Source organism: Pomacea canaliculata, linkage group LG13 (assembly GCF_003073045.1).
Source record: "Pomacea canaliculata isolate SZHN2017 linkage group LG13, ASM307304v1, whole genome shotgun sequence".
In the NCBI taxonomy this organism is placed as follows: Eukaryota; Metazoa; Mollusca; class Gastropoda; order Architaenioglossa; family Ampullariidae; genus Pomacea; species Pomacea canaliculata.
The window spans coordinates 3,843,276-3,866,482 of record NC_037602.1 but is presented as its reverse complement, the minus strand read 5'-3'; the positions used below and the strand labels follow the sequence as shown (position 1 = coordinate 3,866,482).

Below are 23,207 nucleotides of genomic sequence, written 5' to 3'. Positions count from 1 at the left end.
TCCTGTGCCGTCGTTGTTGCTGGAAGCTGGCCGATAAAGCCACCTGGCCAGAGCTCGGCCGCTCGTGGGTAACACTAATTTTATGGTCTCTGGGGGCAGAGACCTTGCTGGGTGGGACATAAAGGTGGTCTGGGCGAGAGGAAACCGTATCAACTGCTTACTTCAGAGACCCTATTTAGCAAGGGAATATATAAAGATGCTTTTTGACAGTGGTCTGGGTGGTCTTAAAGTGCAGAGGGAGCTAATTGCATCTTTTTTGTTAATTACCTGCTCACTTACCTCCTTGCCTCAGTATTAGGCGTAAGCTTATTCGTAGACGCAGTCGTAGGATTGTTATTATCTTTTATTTGTAAGATACAAATATTTCCATATGTTTTCCATCTTCTGCGTTTTATTTATTCCCTAGTTTTTTGGGTTTTTTTTTTATATTTTATTTACTCATTCTTCGTGCAGGCTTGAGCGTGTTCGAGTGTGTGTATGTGTGTGTGTGTGTGTGCGTGCGCTATTTTGCCTCAGTACAAAAGTAAAAGAGGAAGAGCGAGAGACAGAGAAAAAGATCGTTGCTACCCGCTGCCCTATAATCATTTCTTTTTGCCCTGATTAGCTGATAACCTCTCCTCCATGTGCGGAATCCACCTCACGTGCTTCGCGCGCTCGCAAATGAAGGTCCAGGCATGTAACCACACAGCATGCAGCAGACGTCAGCTGACAAAAGACAGGCTCCCTGCTGCCTCCCCTGCCCCTCCCACTCAAGCCCTCGCCATCCACCTCTACAACCCACGTGATCAGTCATCTGACCTCCCCTTCCCTCCTCCCATCCCCTCCCTGCCGCTGGGAGCCGGAATCTGTAGCGGATGTGACGTACGTCTGGTGTTGCCGCGTGTTAACCAATCTGTGACCGGGCATGACTACTTCTGTGTCGACAGATACATGGGAGGATCATACGTATCTCTCTCTTGCAATATGCTGATGTTGAAAAATGTGAGAGGAGTGCGAGGCGGTCAACTTTAAATAGAAAACACGTGAGAGGGACGCGGGCTGCTGTGAAGTAAAGAAAGCGAAAGCAATTTAACAATATTACAAAAATAAAAGTTGCATTCATCATGCTTGTCTCCTCTCCTTGGGTTACTGGGATGGGGAGGAGAAAGTCAGCACCTCTCTCTCCAGGGGTTAGAAAATCCTCCCCTCCCCCCTTACCCTCTTTTTCCTGAAAGCTTAGGGAGGAACCCGAGTCTGTTTGAGTTACCTCTCCCCACGGCCTCCGTCTCATCGTGTGTGAAGGGCTGACAACAGTTTTCTACTTAATGGTCAGCAATTAAAAACTAACTACAGCCAATTATGAAAGGAAAGTTGTTTTTGGCATTTAACGGAACGCTGAGCTTAGCTTGTTAGAAAAAGGAGATGATATTTTAAATTTGACTTTTAGTGTGACATTTTGAATTTTTTTTTTCGTAAAGCTCACTTAGTAGATGTAAATGTTTAATAAGTATAGACATCGCCTACCAGACTGAGGGTATAGGTTCTCTTTGATGTTCTTTCTGCCTTGTGTTATGATATAATTTGGATTAAAATGTTAGACATTGTTTACACCTGCTTTTGATGAGTTTGCTCCACTCCTCTTCTTTTCAACTGGATTGTTTACAACAGTCTTTTCAAGTGTAAACTGGAGTGGTTCACTCGCTTCAGCAGCGGCCTTGAGTGGCAGTTTTATATAACAACATGTCTTCAAGATGTGTTGATACTCTCCTGATCTCACTACTCCTTGTTTCTTGGAGTCGTCACCATTAAATCTTCAGTGATAAATCTTTACTGGAGGAAAGCAGCGAGTCTTCGCATTGTTCTTTATTCTACATCTTTGTGACTACTTCGTGATATTGCTAAGCTCAGTTAGCTCGCATTTTGTCTGAGATATTGCGCTATCATCATCATCATCATCATCAGCAGCAGCAGCAGCAGCAGCAGCAGCATCTGAACGAGGTATCTGATCCACATGGGTATCGAACCGGCTGTATGCGAGTCTCCATAATCATCAGATTGGCATGACTCCCAGCGACTCTCTCGGCCTTCGTCTCCAACTGTATCCCCCTCCCCATCCATGAAAAAACAAGCTAAGAGATAGGCGCCAACATGCTCGAGTTAAAAAGTATTTTATTTTAAACAAATGCATGGTTCCTTGATATTAAGGGTGGAACACCTTGCTAGACTGCCATATGTGAGAGGAGAGTACTGGCAGCTTCACTAGCCGAGAGATTTTACCTGGCAGGAGGAAGAGGAGAGGAAACGGAGGAAATGGGAGTAACTATAGAGAAGCCCTCGACACTTAGTCGCAGGACGAGGTACCAGTCAAGAAAACTAGCATCTGAACCTAGAATGTATGATGTCCGTCAACCCTCGTACCCATCCATCCACCCACAATATATCTATGTAATACAGTTCACCATATTTCTCACTATCTTCACACACACACACACACTTCTACATCACATTTTACTGTTCACCATCTACACACCTCGTCAGCATGAACTGTCTGAACTCAGTGGAGCAGGAAATGTAGTCAGTTATGGTAGCTGATCATTGGCTTTCATTCATCATCACCCGAGTGCAAGGCAAACGTGGGCTATTATCGAGTAAATTTTCCTGTGAAAAGAACCACATTGCGAAGAAGACTGGTCACGTGACTGAGAATCGGTGCGGCGCACTCTGGGAGTTTGATGTTGGTGATAAGCCTGACGTTCCGCGATATTGGCGAAGCTTCCAGAGTTTTACACACCTTTGGACCTCGTGGATCGAGGTTAAGGACACGTTTACTAACGGATGCTTCAACCATGTGTTCGCCCCTTCTTTTTACATCCGTGCACATCCGTGATGGGGCCTTCCGCTTTCATGAGCTGACTGAAGATCAGATGATTTGTTTTAATCGGGTGCGAAAATGCACACGGGACTAGCACATGCCCATGCTGGACTGGTTGCTTGGGTTTTAAGCTTTTTTTTTTAATTCATGGTTGCACGTAAGGATATGGGTGGTCCGAATATGGCAAAGGAAAAGCGTTTGTCGAGGGTTCAGATCTCTGATCCAGTCCAAGAAATTTTTTTTTACCGATATTGCACTTGTTTCTAATAAAAGTTGAAGGGTGAGTAGGCAGACCTTTCTGAGTCGTTCATCGTGTCTAGGACATGAGCTGTAAATGTTTTACCCCAACCTCTGCTTCAGTGAACTTTGATTTTGAATTAAAAAAAGATACAACACTCGAGTATTGACTTCCAGAAATAAGTATATCCAAAAAAACTCAAACCCTACGGTATAGCCAGAGAGGGTTAGTTGTTCCTTTCCTGGAGTTTCTCGAAAAGAGATATTTTTTCACCCGATTCAAACACCCTAACTACGTGTAAAACACCATGCACACTTTAACAGAAACAAGTAAGGGAATGAAAGAATCAAACAAAAGAAGGTTGGGTTACAGACAAGCTTGGTGCTTTTTGTAACGTGGAAAGAAAGCAGAAAAAAATAATAAAAAATGGAAGAAAAGGAAGGAAAGAAAATATTAAAGAATGAATAAATGATTAACGAGCTGTAGAAAAACAGAAGTTAAAAAACAGAACAGCACGTGGAAACTCCACGGAAAAGAAAAGAAGGACAAGAACGAGCAAGAAAAATCCCGGACCACAATTGCAGCAACAAAGACGATAGGTTGCCGACAGCCGGAGTTGCGATTGGTGACTTCTGTCAGCCGCAGCCCCGAGTTGCGGGCCGACGAGGACTGAACAGTGTTGAGAGAGATACAACCCTCGTCTTGCCCAGAAGCCGCTGAGCGCCTATTCACCTGCCTCGGACTTGCCCGAGTCCCTGGTGAAGGCGTGTTGCGAGACACGCGGGCACAGATGCTGGAATTGTCATGGCTCCCATGAACCACTCAAGCGCCGCTGGCAGCACGCGCCCAAGGTGCAAGGTACAGCACACCACGGCCAAACTTACCTCCCTTTTGATCGGAGTTAATTGCCCCTACCGCCGCCACGCTGGTGAGTGATATGTAGACAAGGGACGTAAGTCGCCAGATGGGGACTGGTGGCCAGATCCGGCTATTGAAATACAAAACAGGTGATACAGATGCTTGCATGGGAGGAGAGAGGATGAGATAGCTTGCCAGCTTCTCTCTTGGATTATAAATAGACCAATACAAAGTTATTGTTATAAGAAAAAGAAAGCAAGCTTGTCCAAAGTTCCTGCCTTTTTTTTTTTTTTCCAAAAATACCTTGAAGATTGCTCAGAGAAAATGATAAAGAAATATCTAGAAAAAAGGAAAAGTCGAAACTACAAGTTAAATGAGGACGATCTATTTTTTTCTAAATTGAAGTAAAAGCAATTTCTTGATTGAATATTTTTCACATACACAGACATATACCCAAACTCAAAAAGACCGACAGAAAGCAAGCTACAATCGCACGGGCAACATAAGAAAAGGAGGGACAGATAGCAAAACCAAACACCAAAAACAACTCCTCAACATCTCAGACCTTGTAGGACCCTAGGGAGACTGTAAAATATTATGTATGATCTGACTTTGAAGGAGGAAGAGAAAGTCTGTAAGTGTGATAACCGCAGCTCTTTTTTACCCCTCCATCGTGTGGTTTTCTCATTTCGAAACAGAGTCACACAGGAAAGTAACCTTATATACCAGAAAAGGTAAATAAAAAAAATCCGCAGTAAACACCAAAATTTAACTGCGCATGCGCTCAAATTTGTTAGACCGTGGAGAGGCGAAAATGGGGGCCTGACACTTTACTGGCCTGACGTGAATTTAAGGTTCACAAGCAAACCTCAGGACAAAACAAACAGATCGTCTTTCGTGTAAGGAAGACAGCATTTCCAGACTCGCCTTTATTTTATAACATTTTTTTTTTTTTACATCCCGTCGGCAGTGCCAATGGAAGGATTTTCCCCTATCTTAAAAGAAACCATTTGTAGGCTGGAAAGAGAGAGAGAAGGGAGGAGGACAGAAGTGTGCCATGCACGGGCCAATGGGAGGCCTGCGTGTAGAATGCAGTTATTGCGCCGGTGAGTGTAAGTAGACACGTGATGTGCACAGCCTTGTATTCTTCCTCAAGGTGCTGCTGCCGTCGGGCCTGGAGGAGGAGATGCATCGCTGTCATGGTCCCTGCTAACAAGCTGGGCTGAGTGACAAGGGCTTGAACCGGAGGTACCACTGCCACACCTCGCACTCGTCTACACGGAGGAACATTCATTTCCTGGCTTGTGAGTATGTTGGGACATTTTTATTCTTTCTTTATTCCTGTGTCTCGTTCCGGTATGGAGGTTGTTTTCCAAGAGAGTTTCTGGCAAGAGCGTAGTGTGACTGGCATCTTTGATGATACCTGCTTACCTGGTTAACGACTAAAGATAAATCTTTCCAGAACCGTCTCCTGGCATCCTCTTCCCCTTCCTTAAGATATTTTATAAAATGTTTAGTTTAGTTTTACTTGATAAAGCTCTGTTTTATATTTGTCGGGTTCTCCTTTGTTAGCTTTCTATTGATTTATTGATTTATTTGGCGATCGATGTCTTACATTGTAGGCGATTATGACAAAACTTTCTATTCTGTTCTTTTCTCAAATTTATCAGTGGTTTTGTTTGTGTATAGAATAATACTAGTTAGTATTTCGAAGAGGTTTTATCTGTTTGTGGGTACATAGATTTTGATATATTATCAGTTGAAGGTTTGCCGAGGGTTGGTTAGTGTTTGTTAAAAGTTCATTTCACTGCATGATAGACATAGTATCTGTTTTCATTTATATTTCTCCTTTCTCTGTGTCCACCACTTTTTTTCTCTCGTCTGTCTGTCTCTGTGTCTCTCTGTATTTCCCTCTTTACTTCGCCTATCAACAGTACACTAAGCATTGGCTGTTCAGGGTTCGGATCCCGTCTCGGGCACGCTGTTCTTTCTTTGTATGTAGCATTTGTTTACAGTTGTGGCAGCTTTGCTGTGATATAGCCTTAGTTACGGGGTAAAAAATCTAATATCCACCCACTTTACCTCTTTATCTCTCAGCTCCCTGTCTCTCTTTCTATGTATATATTTCTCTGTCTTGCTCTCTTCCTTTTCCCTCTTCACCTTCCCCTCTATCTGTTCTTCTTGCCCATTTCTTTATCTTTCTCATGCATGCGTTCGTGCTCTCACTAACACAAGTATACATCATTTGCTCGCCGACAATCACAAAGCAGATAGATAGATGAAACATTCACACACACACACTCCCTCACACACATACACACACATATGATTTTGTGCAGACCGTCACACTAATCGCGAGTCTCTGTTTGATATTCAACCTCACGAGCGCCGATGAAAAACGTGGCGGCGCGCGGTTCAGGGTGTGTGAAAGGTCAGGGTGTCAGGCCGTCCAAGGCTGCAGCGCCAGACTTCAGTGTGATAAATCGAAAATTTCTGAAGTGATAATTATTTAAAACCCTTGTATCTGCGTCTGCAATAAATCAGAAAATAAATCTCCTCTGCACGTGCACGAAAAAGAAAGTTTGAATGCCCTAACTCACAAAATGTTGATGGACCAGGAGTGAACGTTATCATCACTTTATACAAGGTATACAGAAACTTGTCTTACATTGTTTTAATTTTCTTGAGAATTTTTTATTTCTATGGACTGTTTCTCTCTAAGTCAGCACTCCTGTCTGTCTGTCTGTTTGTCTGTCTGTCTGTCCTTCCATCTAACGTGGAGAATGTTGAGAGGCGTATCCTGCTAATGAATCCACATCCAGTATCTGGTGCAGCTTAAGACTGATTTTCTTTCATAAACGGTCATTTAGGGAGGTCTTTTGAATGGGAGAAAAAAAAAACTGAAAATGGATGACAGACAAAGAAAACGACGAATTTAAAGAAATGTATATGAACTTCTCCCCTCTCTTTTTTTCTTAGAAATAAAGAGAGAAAGAGAGAGAGAGAAAGAAAAAGGGTGAAGGTGAAGAACTGAGTTTTGTTCTTTCCTAAAACTGTATTTTAACTGCACGACTCTCTAAACCGTTGCTGAGTGAAGAGGGGGTGGGAGTAACTGCGAGATGAGCGAGTCACCTTCATTTGCACCTCGTAAGTCACCTTCCTCACAGCCCACCCTGACACACCCTTTCACCGCCCCGAGCCGTGCACCCCTCCAACAAAACGCTCGGAACGTTTTGTCTTACCCTGGAGTTCAACATCTCTTCCCCACCTCACCGCCCGCACTTCTCCTCCCACTCCTTCTTCTCTCTTTCTCTTGGTTTATTCTCTTCTCTCCATCTCCCTCTTCCCGTCTTTGTCTCGTATCCTTTTTACTCCATCCTCTCTTTAATTTTCACTCATTCTCTACCTTATTGTTTCTCCTATTTTCTTTTTTTTTTCTCATTCACTTCTACTCTCTCACTCCATGACTTTTGTCTCTCAGTCTCTGATTCTTTATTTTTCCATCCTTGTTTTTTCTTTCTCTCTCATTTTTCCCCAATGGATCTCCTTTATTTCTTTTTCTCTCATATCTTTATAATTTACCCCTGCTTTCCTCTCTTTGTACCTTTAATCTTCTCTCTCTCCTTTCTCGCATACTTTTATTCTCTTCTTTTCGTTCCCTCATTCTCTCTAGTATAATCACTCGTTTACTCATTCCCTCTATCCTTCTCGTCTCTCCATCTCCGTTTCCTTTTCTCTTTCTCATGCATGAATACAGACAGGCACCGGAACAGACGCTGAAGGTCCCGGGTTCTGTTCCCGCAATGTATCATTTGCTCTAACGCTCTAAAGGGCAAAGGGTGGGACAATAAAGCATCATGAATTTTTTCCTCTTCCTTTTTTCGGACCGCCTGTGGTACATCTTGACAAAGTTAACAACCGTTCACAAGGCTGAAAGGCAGCCCGGGATGGGGCCAAAAAGGTCGTCGTATACTAGTGAACAGAAAAGATATCTTTTAGCCGATTTTTTGGTGGGTTGTTCTTTTGCCTGGCTTCTTCTCTACCTCTTTTTTTTAAATACCGTGCTCTTGTGTTTGTTTTACGCGTTCTTCACCTTGCGATGCTGTTCTCCTTTTTCCAGCATGGCTGTCTCCCTTTCTATCTCGACTTCTTATCTCCCCTTTACCCCATCTCCCTACCTCTCTTACTCCCTTTATTGTGTTTTTCGATGTTTTATTCATTACTTTATTCATATATTTATTATCAGTAACTCCGTTCCTTTTACATTGAATCAAATGTTCAACACATCGTTTTTATTTCTTAATTTTCTTTCATTCCAGACTGACATGGATCTGACAAAAGTATCCGTCCTTCAAGTCCTCGTCCTGGTCCCGACGCTCGTCATCGTGTCGTCACAAGACGACAGCATGCAGGCTATCAGTGACATCATCGCCGCCAGTCACGCCGACTGCCGACGAGAGCTGAACCCGGGTATGGCCATCGCCATCGTCAAGGGTGGGCGCACCCTGCTGTCACGTGGCTTCGGCGTCACCAGTCTCCATGGCAACATACCAGTGACCAGCAGCACCCGCTTCAATGTGGCGTCGTTGACCAAAGCCTTGACGGCGGCGCTCCTGCTAAAAGTTATGGAGGAGAGCGGCAGGTGGGCTACCGGAGGTTTATTGTATTTTTCTGTATTCCCTCCGTTTGTCCACTTTGTGTGTGATTCGAGTTTCGTGTCTGACTTTAGCAGCGGCAGACAGGAAAATACAGACGGAAACGTAGACAAAAAGAGTGGAAGTTAGGGGATAGTGCAGATGGAGAAGGGAAAGAACTAAGGGTAGGGGTGGGAGGAAGTGCAGAATGAAGAGGCAAAGAAATAAAAAACGGAAGGAGGACGGTCAGAAAATAACAACAATAAGATGATGTTGATAGACAAGAAGAAGATAAATAAAAAGATCAAGAAGGAGAAGCCATCCGCAAGTTTGCTGCTTGGAGTGCTTCCAGCTGCTCCATCTCTACTCTTTGTCTTGTTTAAGTATCATTTCTAGCCGCACGAGATGGAAGGGACACGAGGTTGATAGAAAGAGTGCGCGCGCGCGGTGCATGCTCCTCATAGCTGGCTGCCAATATTTCCGCTACCAGCCTCGGCCCGTTTGTGAAAACACACAAGAATCACTCAAGGCGACTAAAAAGTGCGGGTAAACAATGGAGGGACCGGGGCAGATGCTCGTGTGCGCCGCATCCACATGGTAGAGAGCTGCGGGGCCCGACTGTTCCTCATCACCAAGCACTCGGCGAGAAATGCGACCAAGATAATCACGGGAGCGTGGTCCGGGGCTCTGAGTATGTGTGTTTGCTTGCGTGTGCGTGCGAGCATGTCTGAGTGTATTTACTTTTAATGAGTAAGACTGTTAGTATATGCATCCATGGGATAGTTCGTCTGTAATACGTGTGTGCTTGTATGACTGTGTGCTCGATCGCTTCTGATTGGACAGGTAGGTCAGAAAGAGAGGAAGAGACAGAAAAAGTGGACAAAAATTATTTCAAAGATTAAAATTAAATATTCAAGTAAAGGTAAGAATGAACCTGCGAACTAAGCTAAGCACACAAACTGTCAAGGATAATTTAGCTTTGACTGAAAACGTAATCACTCTGAAGAAACTCGAACCTTTCCGTAAACACAAAAATAGTCTTTCGTGTAAAAGAGGGGAAAAAAAAGCTCTGAAAGATGTATGTAAAAGTTCAGCATGCCTGTATGAAAGCTAAAGACATTAATGGCTAGAAACCAAGCCCAGAATGTTCCCGTGTGGAGAGCAAGTTTGCTTGAGAGCAGCACAAACTGATGGGGAAGACCTAAAACTAAGAACAAAACCTCACGTGGAACGAAGACGGGAATCGCAAAGCAGTAGTATGGAAGACAAATGATGTTCGCGGCTATAAACATTAGCCTAAAGACTTCTCTTTTTTTCCCCTAACGAGTCGATCACGTGATCTTATGCTGACAGAGTCGAATGCAGACCAAAAAAAACAAAAACAAAAAACCAAAAACATAAGAATTTCAAAATTTGCTGGAAAGAAAAAATACACCTATTCATAAAAGCAAAGGTGAGATTATGTGACCATAAGTCAGACCTAGCACATTAATTTTATTTTATTTATAAGCATTCTTAATCAGCATCTCGATACATCGTCTAATTTCCCCGGGTATCGGCAAGGGGAGCTAACGCTGTGTTTATATATTATTATCTTCAACGTAAACAATAAACAATCCCAACACCGTGGCTCTTATACGTTCAGACCTTCAGGTCACAAGTGTTTGGTAGCTGCCCAGGTCCAGACCAAAATAAATTTAACCCGAGCTGACGGAAGTGCCAGCAAATTTCCAAAAGAAGAATGCGCCGCTTTTTCTTCGTTATCTCCCCTGGCTGGGTAAAAACGAGTGACGGGTGGTTTGGGGTGTCTTGGCGAGGGTAAAAGCACTTTAATGTTCGTCGGCGTCACATTTCCGAGCTGTCAGCGCCGAATGTCGTTGGTGGAGTTCCAGTTACACTCGTCGGTGAGTGACATGAAGTAGAAAAACACACCGAGTCTGTTAGGTAGTTTTTTTTTTTTTTTAGAGAAACGAAGAATCTTCTCGAGAAGTCTTGGGGGTTTTTTTCCCTCCCCTCCTCAGTCGTGCATCTTCGTACCTCCACCCTAACTCCGCCACCTCTTTCCTTGCAAAGAAATGGTTTCCTTTTTTTTTTCTTTTTTTTTTTTTTGTATCTTCCACGCTTTTCAGCTATTTCATTATTCAGCAAAACATTTAAAAGCTCTATTTGTGTTAGTAATGAGTTTGGTTTGTGAAAACCACACAAAAAGCGGCAAAGGTTAAGTAAACAATTATCTTTGCAAAAATACTATAGAAGATCTTACTGTGAGAATCAAAATAAATGAGCCTGCTAAACGCATCCATCTTGAATTTTTTCCTTGTTTGATGGCATTTTAGATAATGTTGGTTAAAAAAAAATCTTCATCCCTTGTGACATCTGCTCTTAACCAGCAGATTATAGTTAACATTGTCAGTGTGACTTGGCACAATAATGAAGACACCAGTGTTTATATATAATGATGAAAAGGTAAAATCATATTTCCTACCTTTTGCCTAAAACTGAGATATAATTAAAAAAATTGCATGTAGCACAGATTTATATGAGAGAATCAAGAGCCATGTTTAGTCTACTTAAAAGTTGTACACAACAACCACTAGACATACAAACTGAGTTGGTTGCAATAACTGTTCCTCCAATATTTACGTATTGTTGTGAAATAAGGACTTTAGTGATTTTGTATTAAACTATAATAAAAATTCCACAGAATAGTTTACAAATTCAATTATATTTACAAAGCTTCCTCGGAACTTTTTTTTCAAATTAGTTCTATGGATGAGAGAAATACTCAACGTTTTAATAATGTTATTAGAATCTATGCAACAGACTTAAACAATGATTTCTTTGTTCTTGTTTGCAGATATAACATCTCAACTCCTGTCCGAGAGATAATGGGCCGGTACTTTCGGTTTGCAGATGACCTGCGCACCCAGCATGCAACAGCTGAAGACGTTCTTTCCCACAAAATGGCCGTCCCTGCCAACAACAAGATCCGGTTCGACTCCACACTCTCGCGAAGGACCTTGCCAGGGTATCATCATATTAACAGTATTATCATCATCATCAGCAGCGGTCCCTTAGTCTGGTTGACCGAACTATCGATCAAAATATTTCTCAGTTCCCTGTCATTGACAGGCCGGTCCTCTCTAGGATGTTGTATATATACAACTATATATATATAACTATTTGGGATTTTTTCTGCCTTGAAAGATTTAGTGTAAGTTTTTTTTTTTCAGTGACATACACATTTTTTATTTACAGACGACTGCGGTTTCTGAATTCTTTGGACACTTTCCGGAGTACCTACATGTACAGCAATCTGATGTATGGCCTGGCCTCGCGCATGACGGAAGTTATCGCTGGCGAACGATGGGAAGACCTCGCGGAGCGCTATTTCTTCCGACCTTTGGATATGCACAGGTCAACTTTCGTCACTCAGCTCGACCTGTCTGAGCTCAACACGGCAAAGCCCTACCAAAACTACTTCGGAGTTTTGAAACCTATTAGCAGTGAGCTGCTCAGGTACAGACTTCTGTTCTTTGTCAGACTTTCAGTTAGCGGAAATGGTGGGTAAGCGGATTGAGTCTGGAATGGATTTTGTTAAATTGACAAATATGGCAACATGGACACCATTTTGTCCATGTTATAGCGATCAAAAGCTTTGCTAAACTGTCTTCAAATGTTTGTCCAGGTTTTTTAGGCTAAAAAGGGTTTTCAATAGTTTGTTTTTACAGAAAAGCATTACGGACAATTGTATTTATTAATTTAAAAATTTTGGACTGACCAAAACCGCACTCCTGGTGATACTCATGGTCAATCCAAAACTTTCAAGATGTCTTTAAGCGGGCCGGAAGTCGTAGTCTTTGACCTTTTCCCAAAATCCAGGTGAAGATTGCAATTCTCAAAGATTTATATCTGTGAGCCTGAGATTTGGGGAAGTAGGAAGTGAGTTGAGCCACTCATTTAAAAATAATTTTGCTCTTGGGTTAGCCTTAGCACCGCTTACAAAAGCCACACCTGCAAACTCGCAATGTTAGCCCCAGGTAGAACCGAGCTTATCGAAGCTAACACTTACATCCCAGGCCAGCTGTAGTCTTTGTGGAATATTGTGTTTTGCTGGTAGGACACGTCGATGGTGGCTATTGAAGGAAGTGACGTTTCTAATCACGTGACACTTGTTTTTTTTTTTACAGGCAATATGGAGAACTGGTGGGTTCTGGTGGCTTAGTCAGCACGGCAGACGACATGGCGCAGTGGATGAACTTCTTCCTCACTGGCGGCTTCAGTGCCAGAGGTCAGAGGGTCATGTCGGAGGAGAGTTTGCGCGAGCTGCAAAAGCCCAGAACAGCCATGCCCATGGTGCTGTTCAGTCAACCGGACTTTCCCGTCACGGCCAGCTTTGACATTTATGGCATGGGATGGTGGTTAGGGTACTACCGGGGTACGTGACATCCCATGCAATTTTTTGTCTTCCTAAATTTCTGCAGTTAATATTCTGATGATCTAGTCGTAGAAGTCAAACTCCATAGTTTTTGGAAAGAGTTGGAAGACGACGACGACGATGAAGATGATGATGATTGATGATTGATGATGATAATGATGATTATCTTGCAGGCTTTCCGGTTCTGGGACACTCGGGTGCTTCTTACGGGTATCGCGCCTTCGTGGTACTCGTGCCCTCGCTCAAAGCCGGTATTTTCGTCGTCATGACAGGAGATGACACCGGCTACCTGTACCGAGGACCGCTCATCAGCCTCCTGCTGGACCACGTGATGGGGGTCACGCCTTGGGTCAATGCTTCTGTCCTGTGTTCTTTCCCGCAGCCGTGGCAGCCGTCACGTAACCAACCCACCGTCCCTCCCTACGACACCAGCCGGGCTCTGGCCCACAACCTCACCGCCTACGTGGGAACCTACGTCAACCCGGGCTACGGCAGGCTGGACATCCGTCTCCGGCACAACGGCAAGGCTCACGGAGCCAGGCTCGGGCGATCGCCGCGCCGCGTGCAGCTGGAGCTGGTCTACGGCTACGGGACGTGGGATCTGATTCCGATGGCGCCGCACGCTACGTCGCCCAGTCGTCAGACTGCTGACGCCGATCCGTCGGACCTGCTGGAGTACTTCTACGGCAAGGGCAGCAACGTGACGCAGTTCATTGACACCTCACCCATCATAGTTCACCCGCCGCCCACAGGTAGCGCAGTGATCGTCAGAATCACGGTGCCTGGATTCGAAACCCGGATACCGCCTGTGTTCTGGAGGTATGAAGCCACTTCCGGTGGAATTTCGTGGCGCGGGAGAGACAGGACAGTTTTAGTTTACATTATGTTTTGGATGCTGCTGTGTTGTGGATTACGTCGGTGATGCTGATAACATCTCCATCCTCTCTTCGCCTTCACCTTCACCCCTTCATTCTTCGTATTTACACAGCGTGTAGTTGGTCGTGCGACATTTTGACTCATCTCCTCCTAAGAACGAGAACATGAAGAAAAGGGTCTCGAAACAACAGGATCATATTTTCATCTGGCGCTCTCCTGTCTCCTGACTTCTTGCATTCAAAGCAAAATTCACAAGAATGACCACACATACACACACGGGGGATTTAAGTACTAAAAATGTGTAAATTATCGACATCGTACTCACACGTGCTAAACTCTGTATTTCGCAAACACGTGTTTGTTCTTTCAAACTTTATCCCAAAAGACCATTTTCTTCACCTTCTCCCCGTTACATAGTATCAGCGCTGTGTCATGTGACTTAATCTGAGGTATTTTTTATGTAAGTTAAGTTCTGGGATATTCTACTTTTTTATTTGTCTGTTTTTGTTTTGCATAAAAGCGTGTCCTCTGTGTTATTCACTACTCACATTTTCTATTATGAAAATGCATACAATCAGGTATATCCACAAAGCACCCAAAAAAGCAATTTTTGGATGATGGTCTTCACTCACTCACACACAGAGTAACACTTGCGGGAAAGAACTAAATCCATCTTTTGTCCTCTTCTCTTCATTCCACTCAAAGCATACTACCTTTTTTTTCTAGATTGCCAATCACTCATGCATTATTTTTTCATATAAGCTTTTAATTCAAGTCTGTTACGACTACACGGTAACAAGAAAGCTAGGTTTAGAGACCAATAGAAGACCAACCGTGCTGGCAAACAAAGCTGGAGTTATTAGCAATCGTGTTACAGTATGGTGAATATTTGGTGTACCCCGTATACACACATAAACCATTTCTCTCTCATACATATATATATATAACGAAATAGACAAAACCAAAGACACCACACAGACACTAACATACAGACCCATGAATGTGATGTTATTACCTCCTGTCTGTGATTGTCTCATTTTGTTTACTTTTGTGAAATGTTTTGGTCCAAGGAAAGGTTTTGTATTTCATGTTTGTGTGTAAAAGCTATGTTTTGACTTCGCTCATTTTCTCAAGTTTAGAGTCACACATATTTATAAATAAGAGATACAAACTGTTAATCACTGTCGCCTTGTATAGTCATATGTAGATATTTCCTATTGAAAGTGCTGAATAAGTGAACGAGGGAGCAAATGAAACAATGAGTGAAGATGTGATAAGTAAAGGCATAGAATGAATGAAGTAAGATTTATATTTTTTTTTTAATGGGTGTGCTGCTTACTCGTTGAGCTGAAAACAAGTATTTAATGGCATTGTAAATGTAGAAAGATAGGAGTAATTTCTAAGAGGTTCTATTTTTCTAGTCGTTAGTGATTACCTTCCACCTTCCATCTGTTTCTTTCTCTCAGTCCATAAACCGTGTCCTTAACATACCCCTTCACGTACCCACTTTTCTTTCTTCCTTTCTGTCTGATCTCTTTTTCCCCCTTCCTTCACTCTCTCTGCTTTCCCCTATCTTTTAGCAAAGAATCAAACTGAATTCCTCGTTTAGTTGTCTTTCTATTCTTTGCTATCTTACTTTTTATTTCTTTCTGTCAGTCCTAATTTGAGTTTAACAATATAGTGAAATGGATGTGGATAATTAGACTGCAATATACTATTTAGGGGCATCATCAGTTACTAGGTATTATAGGTCTGTGAAGTGACAAAATGTGTTGAATAAAGCAGCATACAAAATTTCGTTTTCATCCAAATTACTTCATGTTTGTTTTGGTAATCTGCGTGTGTGCACGCGCATGTACGTGTGTTTGGAGTAAAGTGCACAAATTATGGAGAGTAAAGCAATTAATTACTTTTGCACAAGATGTCTGTGTGTGTTAGTGTATACATGCACAGACAGCATGGAGCTTTTACTTCTAAAAAGCCCAGAGAAGGATTGGAGTTAGAGTGTCATGTAGAACTTTCTCGAAGTTCAGTGATGACTGAATGCAGCCACTGGACTAAAAAATGTCAATGTACAAGAGTGGATGAAAACTCAACAAGCACAACAATAGACGGGAATAATTTTTTTGTTTATTTTTCTTTTCATGATGAAGGGTGAGAGGTGAGTTGGTGCTTTTCGCCGAGCCAGCAGCCACCGTGTAAACAGTTTCCGCGTGGATGTGGTCCAGACGGGATTTGACCCCGGGACAACCAGTTTCCACTGTGCTAGTGACAGGTGTTCACTGCGATGATTCACTGGACCCTCTCCCCTTCACGACCGAAGAAGTTATATGATTCATTCAGTAAATTTATGTTTCTGCGATTTCTTTTTTATCTGCCATGAAAGTTTGGAAAACAATTTGTGTATTTTTTAGGCAATCTTTATTTCTACACTAAGATATTTTATTGTTCTCTCATATGCTGTAGTCGAAGGCTATTATCAAACGGAAAAATCCAGAGAGTAAGGCAAGCAAAGTTGAATGTTTAGAGATGATAAGACATCATGACACGTTTCTGATTAAAAACAAGGTTGGTGTACAACAGTTATATGAGTTCGATCACACAAAACTGAGTGGTTCTTCCAGGCATTATTGTACTAGTGAGAGAACAAAGCAGTGACTACGACACAAATACTCAGGGTGGGGAGGAGGAGACTGGGGAATGGGAAATGGGGAAAGATTTAAGCATGGTTTGTATGTTTTTTAAGCGACAAATGATGTTAGGTTATTTTTGTATATGATGGGTGTTCATGATTCATACAAATTACAGTTGCGATAAGATCGCTTTTAATTTCTAATTTTGCAAAAACAAAGCATCGTTTAATCATGAAGACAGATTTCCTAATGACGGGAAAATGTCGCTCCGTTCAATCAACAGTCCGTCGTGTTCACACACATTTCCGCGGTAAGACAACAATAATTCACACAAAACAATAAAACAGCCAACCCAGACAGACTAGACATGGACATTCGACCTTTCATATCTCACAAACAAATATAGGATGCAAGCAGTAACGAGATATTAACGGTTTTTAATGTTTATGTTCGGAAAGCTGTTCACTGCATCTTGAAAAGCAATAGCTGGAGTGTTTCAAACCCCAACATCATCTTCGCCATTCATTAAGGTTTCAAAGACATTTTTTCTTTTTTATTTCTCCGTCGGGGACCACACACTCTGTTGGGGCACAGCAAATGCTGTCATCATAGCATGATTCATACTTTTGAGTGCATTTCACCTGAAATAGAAAATAAATACAAACACACAATAATGCGCTTTGTCAATATATTGGTGTTGTTCTTTTACCTACAGAATACGACAAGCAGCCCACCTGAACGGAGTTTCCCTTAGGACTCACTTCTGTTTGACCACCGAACCTCATCACTGTGTTCCATACCCCTGGGGGTCTGACTAAGGGGATGCTACTCTACTATTCACGGTTACCTGCCTTTCTCTTCTCTTGTTGATCTCCCTTCACTATTCCCAGCACAGGCATCTTTGAAAGTCTTTATTTTCTTAAGATGTCCCTCCATGATTGATCATTCATCATTTTGAGGTCGACAGAGGCAGTTGATCTGAACTAGTACATATGCCGCCATAACAGAAGATTAGATTAAATGTTGTGGGGAAGGGCAGACAACTCCCATCCATCTGTAGGTCTTTTGACCAAAGCTGTAAGTAAATCTTCCAGTTGTGGGCAATGCCTGACCACAAACATGTCAGCCTGCTGTCCCTCCCGGCTCATTTCATTGCCCAGTATTGTTTTAGCACAAGGATTTTTTTTTTCACGCGTTTGCCTCTTGAACTTTTTTGACAAAGATTATTCTTAAAGCAGAAAGGTTTCTAAAATGTGGCCAAAAAAAAGAGGGTTTAAGCCGTCTAATTAATTTCTAATCACGTGTCATCACGCGCTAAATCTACTTACGGACTTTGGGATCGGCTCAGCCGCCACCATCACAGCAACCAACAACAGCAGGAGTGTTGTCACCTGTGAACAACAGACACTACTCGTTATATTTACACCTGTGAACAACAGACACTACTGATGATAATGTTTACACCAGTGAACAACAGACACTACTGATGATAATGTTTACACCCGTGAACAACAGACACTACTCATGATGTTTACATCTGTTAATAGCAGACCGCACTGATGATGATGTTTACACCTGTGAACAACAGACACTACTCATGATGTTTACATCTGTTAATAGCAGACCGCACTGATGATGATGTTTACACCTGTGAACAACAGACACTACTCATGATGTTTACATCTGTTAATAGCAGACAGCACTGATGATAATGTTTACACCCGTGAACAACAAGCTCTACTCATGGTGTTTACAACTGTTAAAAGCAGACCCCACTGATGATGATGTTTACACCTGTAAACAACAGAAAATTGTTCGCTTAGGTCGGTTACCTACCATAATCTCATGTTTCTTGAAAATTAATCAGCCTTATTTAACTTGGTCGAAAATGTATTAGTGGTTATTACAGATTTTATTACCAGTTGGTTGATTTTTGATTGAAGGTGTCTGTTGGAGTTTGAATTAGCGTCGATAAGATTCATAAGAAAGAAATGTGATGAAGTAGAAGACAGATCGTTCGTTCAGCGACACATATACATGTAGCTCCGATGTTCATCTGGACTTGCCATGATGTAAACAATACATTCTAGTCACAGACATTACAGGATACATACCTTTACAGCTGTTGTCATGGTCAGTCTCTTGCAGTTGAGTATCTGAGCCCTTGAAAATCAAGACGGAGTGTTCCCTCCCTTCAGGCTTTTTATTTACAAAATACGGCGTAAGCCATCACGTGATCTCTTCGTTTGAATCATTGCAGTTCTGGAACAGTGGAACTAAATGACCTTACTGAATATGCCACAGGTGTCTTTAAAAAAATAAAATCTGAATTTCTGGATGAACACATGCTGCATATTGCAGGGAGGTATGAATCAGAGAATCACATATGGTGGAAAAATAAATATTTTTTGACTGGTCACGAAGGGGTGGTGTATGGATGGTGTGTGTGAGGTAAAGAACGTTAAAAACAGTTTTCTCTGCAGACTGAAAAAGGAAATTATTGTCGACTTTTTCTTCTGGTGTTTAAACTGCTGCAGGAACTTTTGAACTTTGTTTGTGTAACATAAACCAATATGTCGTCGCCGAGTACAAAGTTTTATTTGTCCATGCTGTGTGATTCTCCTTTTCATGAACCTCTACATGCTTCATAAGTATATTTTTAATATCGAAAGTGACTGGGAGCCTGAGCGCAGGCTACGTGACGGCTGGTACGGAGGAACTATCTCTTGCAAATAGTCAGGAGCAGTTTTAGACATGCAGGACTGTGCGATAGAAAGTACTTTGTGGTCAATACGCTTGTTCATTGGGAGCCAATGAAGGCTCTGTAGGATCCGGGTGATGTGCTCAGTGGACGACTTTGCACGGGTGACAATCCTGGCAGCTGTGTTTTGAACTCTTTGGAGTCGATCCAACTGAGTAGCAGGTATACCCCACAATGCACTGTTACAATAGTCCAATCGTGATATGATGGTAGCCACAGCTAGTGAGTTGGCAGCAGCTTGAGTCAGCATGGGCCGTAGTCTACCTAAAGTCCTCAAAAAGTAGTAGGACTTAGCCACAACAGAACTAACATGGTTGCACATGGAGAGCTGTGCATCAATAAACAGCCCTAGGTCCCGTACACAGTCAGCAAAGGCTATGGAGGCATCACCGACCTGCACGGCACTAATGCCAATCTGCTCCCGTCTGGCCCTGGGGCCACACAGTAACGCTTCTGTCTTGTCGTCATTGAGTTTAAGACGATTCCTGGTCATCCACGCCTTCACCGCAACACAACAAGATTCAAGTCGTTGAAGCGCATTCCTAGCCACTGCCGGGTCTGGGGAAAACTGTTCAGAATCTGTGTATCGTCCGCAAAGAACTGACGTCCCATCTGAAAGCGCTCAATTACCTGTCCAAGCTGTGAAACATATAGCGAAAATAATAATGGACCCAAAATGGAGCCCTGTGGTACGCCACACACCAGAGGAACTGCCTCAGAGCTTGCAGAGCCGACAATCACTATCTGAGATCTCTCGGCAAGATAGGAGGCAATCCACTGCAGTGCAGCGCCCTGGATTCCAGCCTCTGACGACAGTCTCTGGAGCAGCAGGCGGTGGTTGATGGTGTCAAACGCACTACTCAGGTCGAGTAATACTAACAGCTTTAAGTTGCCAGAGTTGACACTACAAAGAATGTCATTTGTCACACGAAGAAGAGCAGTTTCTGTGCTGAAGCCAGGACGATACGCTGACTGAAATTTATCTAGGCAGCCATAATTAATAAAATGGGTCATAAGCTGCTCTGCAACCACCCTCTCCAGTAGCTTGGAAATATATGATAAATTTGACACTGGACGATAGTTTTTACAGTCGGAGGGATCCAGGTTCGTTTTTTTCAACAAGGTCTTCACAACAGCCTGTTTAAAACACCATGGAACACAGCCTGCTCTCAAACTGGCATTAATAATGTCCAAGATGACAGGAAATAGAATGTCCAGAAGTTGAATGATAAATTTAGTTGGTACAGGATCCACGGCACATGAAGTTTTAGTTGATCTCGCTACAAGTTTCCTCAAGTAACTCTCATCAATACACGTAAAAGAAGTCAGCGGAACACCAGCAAATGGCACAGAATAATCTTCCTCACACTCTGGCAACTCACAAGCTGCACTCTCAAGTCCAGCACTAATCTCCTTTATCTTATTAACAAAGAAGGAAGACAGCTGATCAGCAGCTGACTTCACATCCACCTCAGGAAGAACCGGACTAGTTCCGTTCTTACCCAACAAGCTGTTCACAATGTCAAAAGTCTTTCTGGGATGTCCACTCGCAGCCTCCAGCTGCTCCTGCACGAATAGCGATTTAGCCTTTTTTTACAGCACAAACATATTTATTTCTGGCTAACTTATACAGCTGTCTGTCAATCTCAAGTTTGGTCTTCCTCCATTTTTTCTCTGCCAGCCGTCTCTGTTTCTTGGCTTCACTCTCCCCCTAACAAAACCACGCACAATCTGGTCTATCTACAACAATTTTGCTGACTGTTATGTACTCAAAGGACCTATACTGTGTTTGTCTCTTCAACACTGTAAATTTCAAATGTACTTTAAATAAAACTCCAACTCCACCTCCACTCCTACCACTCCTGGGATTTTGTGCAAATGTATAACCATGTGGCGTAAGGTCTTTGATTACTGATTCATCACCTATCTCTTTTAACCATGTCTCTGACAAGAAAAATACATCAAAGTCATTATCCAACACTAAATCATGAATGTCCACAGCCTTGTTGCAGACTGACTGCACATTTAAGTGACCAACACATAGACTTGTCACATTTTTCGTTTCTATTGAAAGTCAGACTTGGATTGTGTGTACAAGCCCTGAACCGACTTGAAGTACCATACTTGTTTGTACTTTTGTTAGCATTGAACCTGTTGAGGTGAGTGTGAATCTTAGTTGATTTTTCGGTGAATGTGTATTTCTGTATTGGATGAGTGTGATCTATTTGTGTATACTTCATGAACATGGTTTGAAATAGCTGAGAGTGAATTTACATTTATCTAAAGAATGGTTTTTCTTGTGGATTTACTTTTGGATTTACTTTTGGATTTACTTTTGGATTTTACTTTTGGATTTACTTTTGGATTTTCTTGTGGATTTTCTTGTGGATTTTCTTGTGGATTTTCTTGTGGATTTACTTGTGGGTTTAACTTCAAGTAGAAGCGGAAACATTGTGCTGTTTCAAGTGAGACTTTGAGAGGAACTGGGCAAGAAGATGGAATACTTTTGAAACTGTTGGAAGAAACGTGTGTTCGAACTGTGGGGTTGGGGAATTAGGAATTGTTTTGTGTTGTGTTTCTCATTTTGATTTTTAAATTATATTATACTTTTAAAATTTAAATTGTTGTCTGTGTTTTGATTTATTTATGTTCCTCATCTGAAAGGCGCTGTAGAGTGCAGGTGACATACACAAATATGTGGAAGGCTGCTAATAGGTGGTGGCCTGCAGACAGTCAACTGTCACTGCTCTCCTCCATCAGCCACTTTGTTCTATTTTCTGCCTTTCGTGTTCGTTGGCGGATGATCCATTGGTCCGTTGATTCATATTTTGATGACGAATCTCTCCCCGTGATGTTACAAGAATGATGTATCAAGCGTTTTATGTGTCTGTCTCTCCCTCACTTCCTCGCTCCTTCGTATGTCGAACCTTATGAAAATGACGAGTGATGTCAAAATGTGGTAAGTAAATTGTGAATAGCATTTGTTTAAAATTCTGCCGCGAACATAAACATCGGGTGATGTCTCCTGACGGGTGGAACAAATCAAAGGGATAGGAGGGGCAAGACTTCCGATCCGTTCTTTCCCTCATTCCGTTTGATGCAGCTGAGGTATTCCCAAGGCAATGATGTTGGTCACCCGGCAATTCTCAGGTTCACTCGATCACTCCATTCCTCCCTTTATATCACAGGGTAACCTCTTAAATTACGATGTCAAAATTGGCTCTGCGAAGTTGAAGCATGCCAAAATGCGTAGCAGATTTTTATCCCCGCCTTGATTCACCATCATCTTATAACTGTTAAAAGAAATATGCTCTGGAACTATAAATCAATTTTTAATTAAAGCCTAGTCTTTATCCTTCTCGGAAGCAAAAAGTATAAACCTTAATAATTTGTGCCAATATCATCCAAAATAACTTAATTTGCATAAATACCATCCATAACCACAAACAAATACACAAGACACACTGTTTTATTTATAATATCCAAACAATCACTGTCTTGCAAGACAGTTTATTTAAACCCATATAACATTCGCATTTTCAGCAAGAAAGATAAAAATTATGAAAATGTGAGAGATAAACAAAATAGCTTGTATGTCATTCGTGTCCGCGTTAGAATTTTGTAAATTCTTAGTGCGTAAAATCCTCAAGGTACAGTCATGTCATGGGAAGCAACTCTTAAAATTCTAAGCACCTAGCAAGCCATAACGTGCTGCTTCCCCTTTTTGTTATTGATTACTGCTGTCATGCCATTAACAAAGAGCTTAGCAAATGATTGTGCATCAGATTATCGTTTATTGTTGATTATTTTTAGTGTACAATTAAAAAAACTTGTATTTAGAAAACTAAAAAGAAAAAAATAACACAAAGAAGGACAAGCATTAATGTCAATCTTGGTAATGATCCAGGATAGGTGAGA

At 42.1% G+C, this 23,207-nt stretch overlaps 1 protein-coding gene and 1 long non-coding RNA gene across 3 annotated transcripts; one reads left to right on the top strand and one right to left on the bottom strand.

Annotated features, from left to right (window-relative positions):
• The first annotated feature begins 4,908 nt into the window (after window positions 1-4,908).
• LOC112554600 (penicillin-binding protein 4-like) lies at window positions 4,909-15,692 on the top strand. Of its 2 annotated transcripts, none has more exons than XM_025222472.1 (6): window positions 4,909-5,255; window positions 8,267-8,589; window positions 11,439-11,609; window positions 11,840-12,100; window positions 12,772-13,019; window positions 13,193-15,692. In XM_025222472.1, exons 2-6 carry the CDS (start codon window positions 8,273-8,275, stop codon window positions 13,939-13,941), a joined length of 1,746 nt encoding a protein of 581 aa, XP_025078257.1. In that variant the 5' UTR covers window positions 4,909-5,255; window positions 8,267-8,272; the 3' UTR covers window positions 13,942-15,692. The 2 variants fall into 2 exon arrangements, with proteins under 2 accessions (XP_025078257.1, XP_025078255.1); XM_025222470.1 differs by having other exon boundaries at window positions 4,912-5,251.
• Window positions 15,693-16,950: 1,258 nt separating this feature from the next.
• LOC112554520 lies at window positions 16,951-18,758 on the bottom strand. The gene is made up of 3 exons (XR_003097242.1): window positions 18,643-18,758; window positions 17,857-17,919; window positions 16,951-17,169 (listed from the first exon to the last, which is right to left on the bottom strand). It is a non-coding gene; the product is annotated as an uncharacterized LOC112554520 (long non-coding RNA).
• Window positions 18,759-23,207: the final 4,449 nt, after the last annotated feature.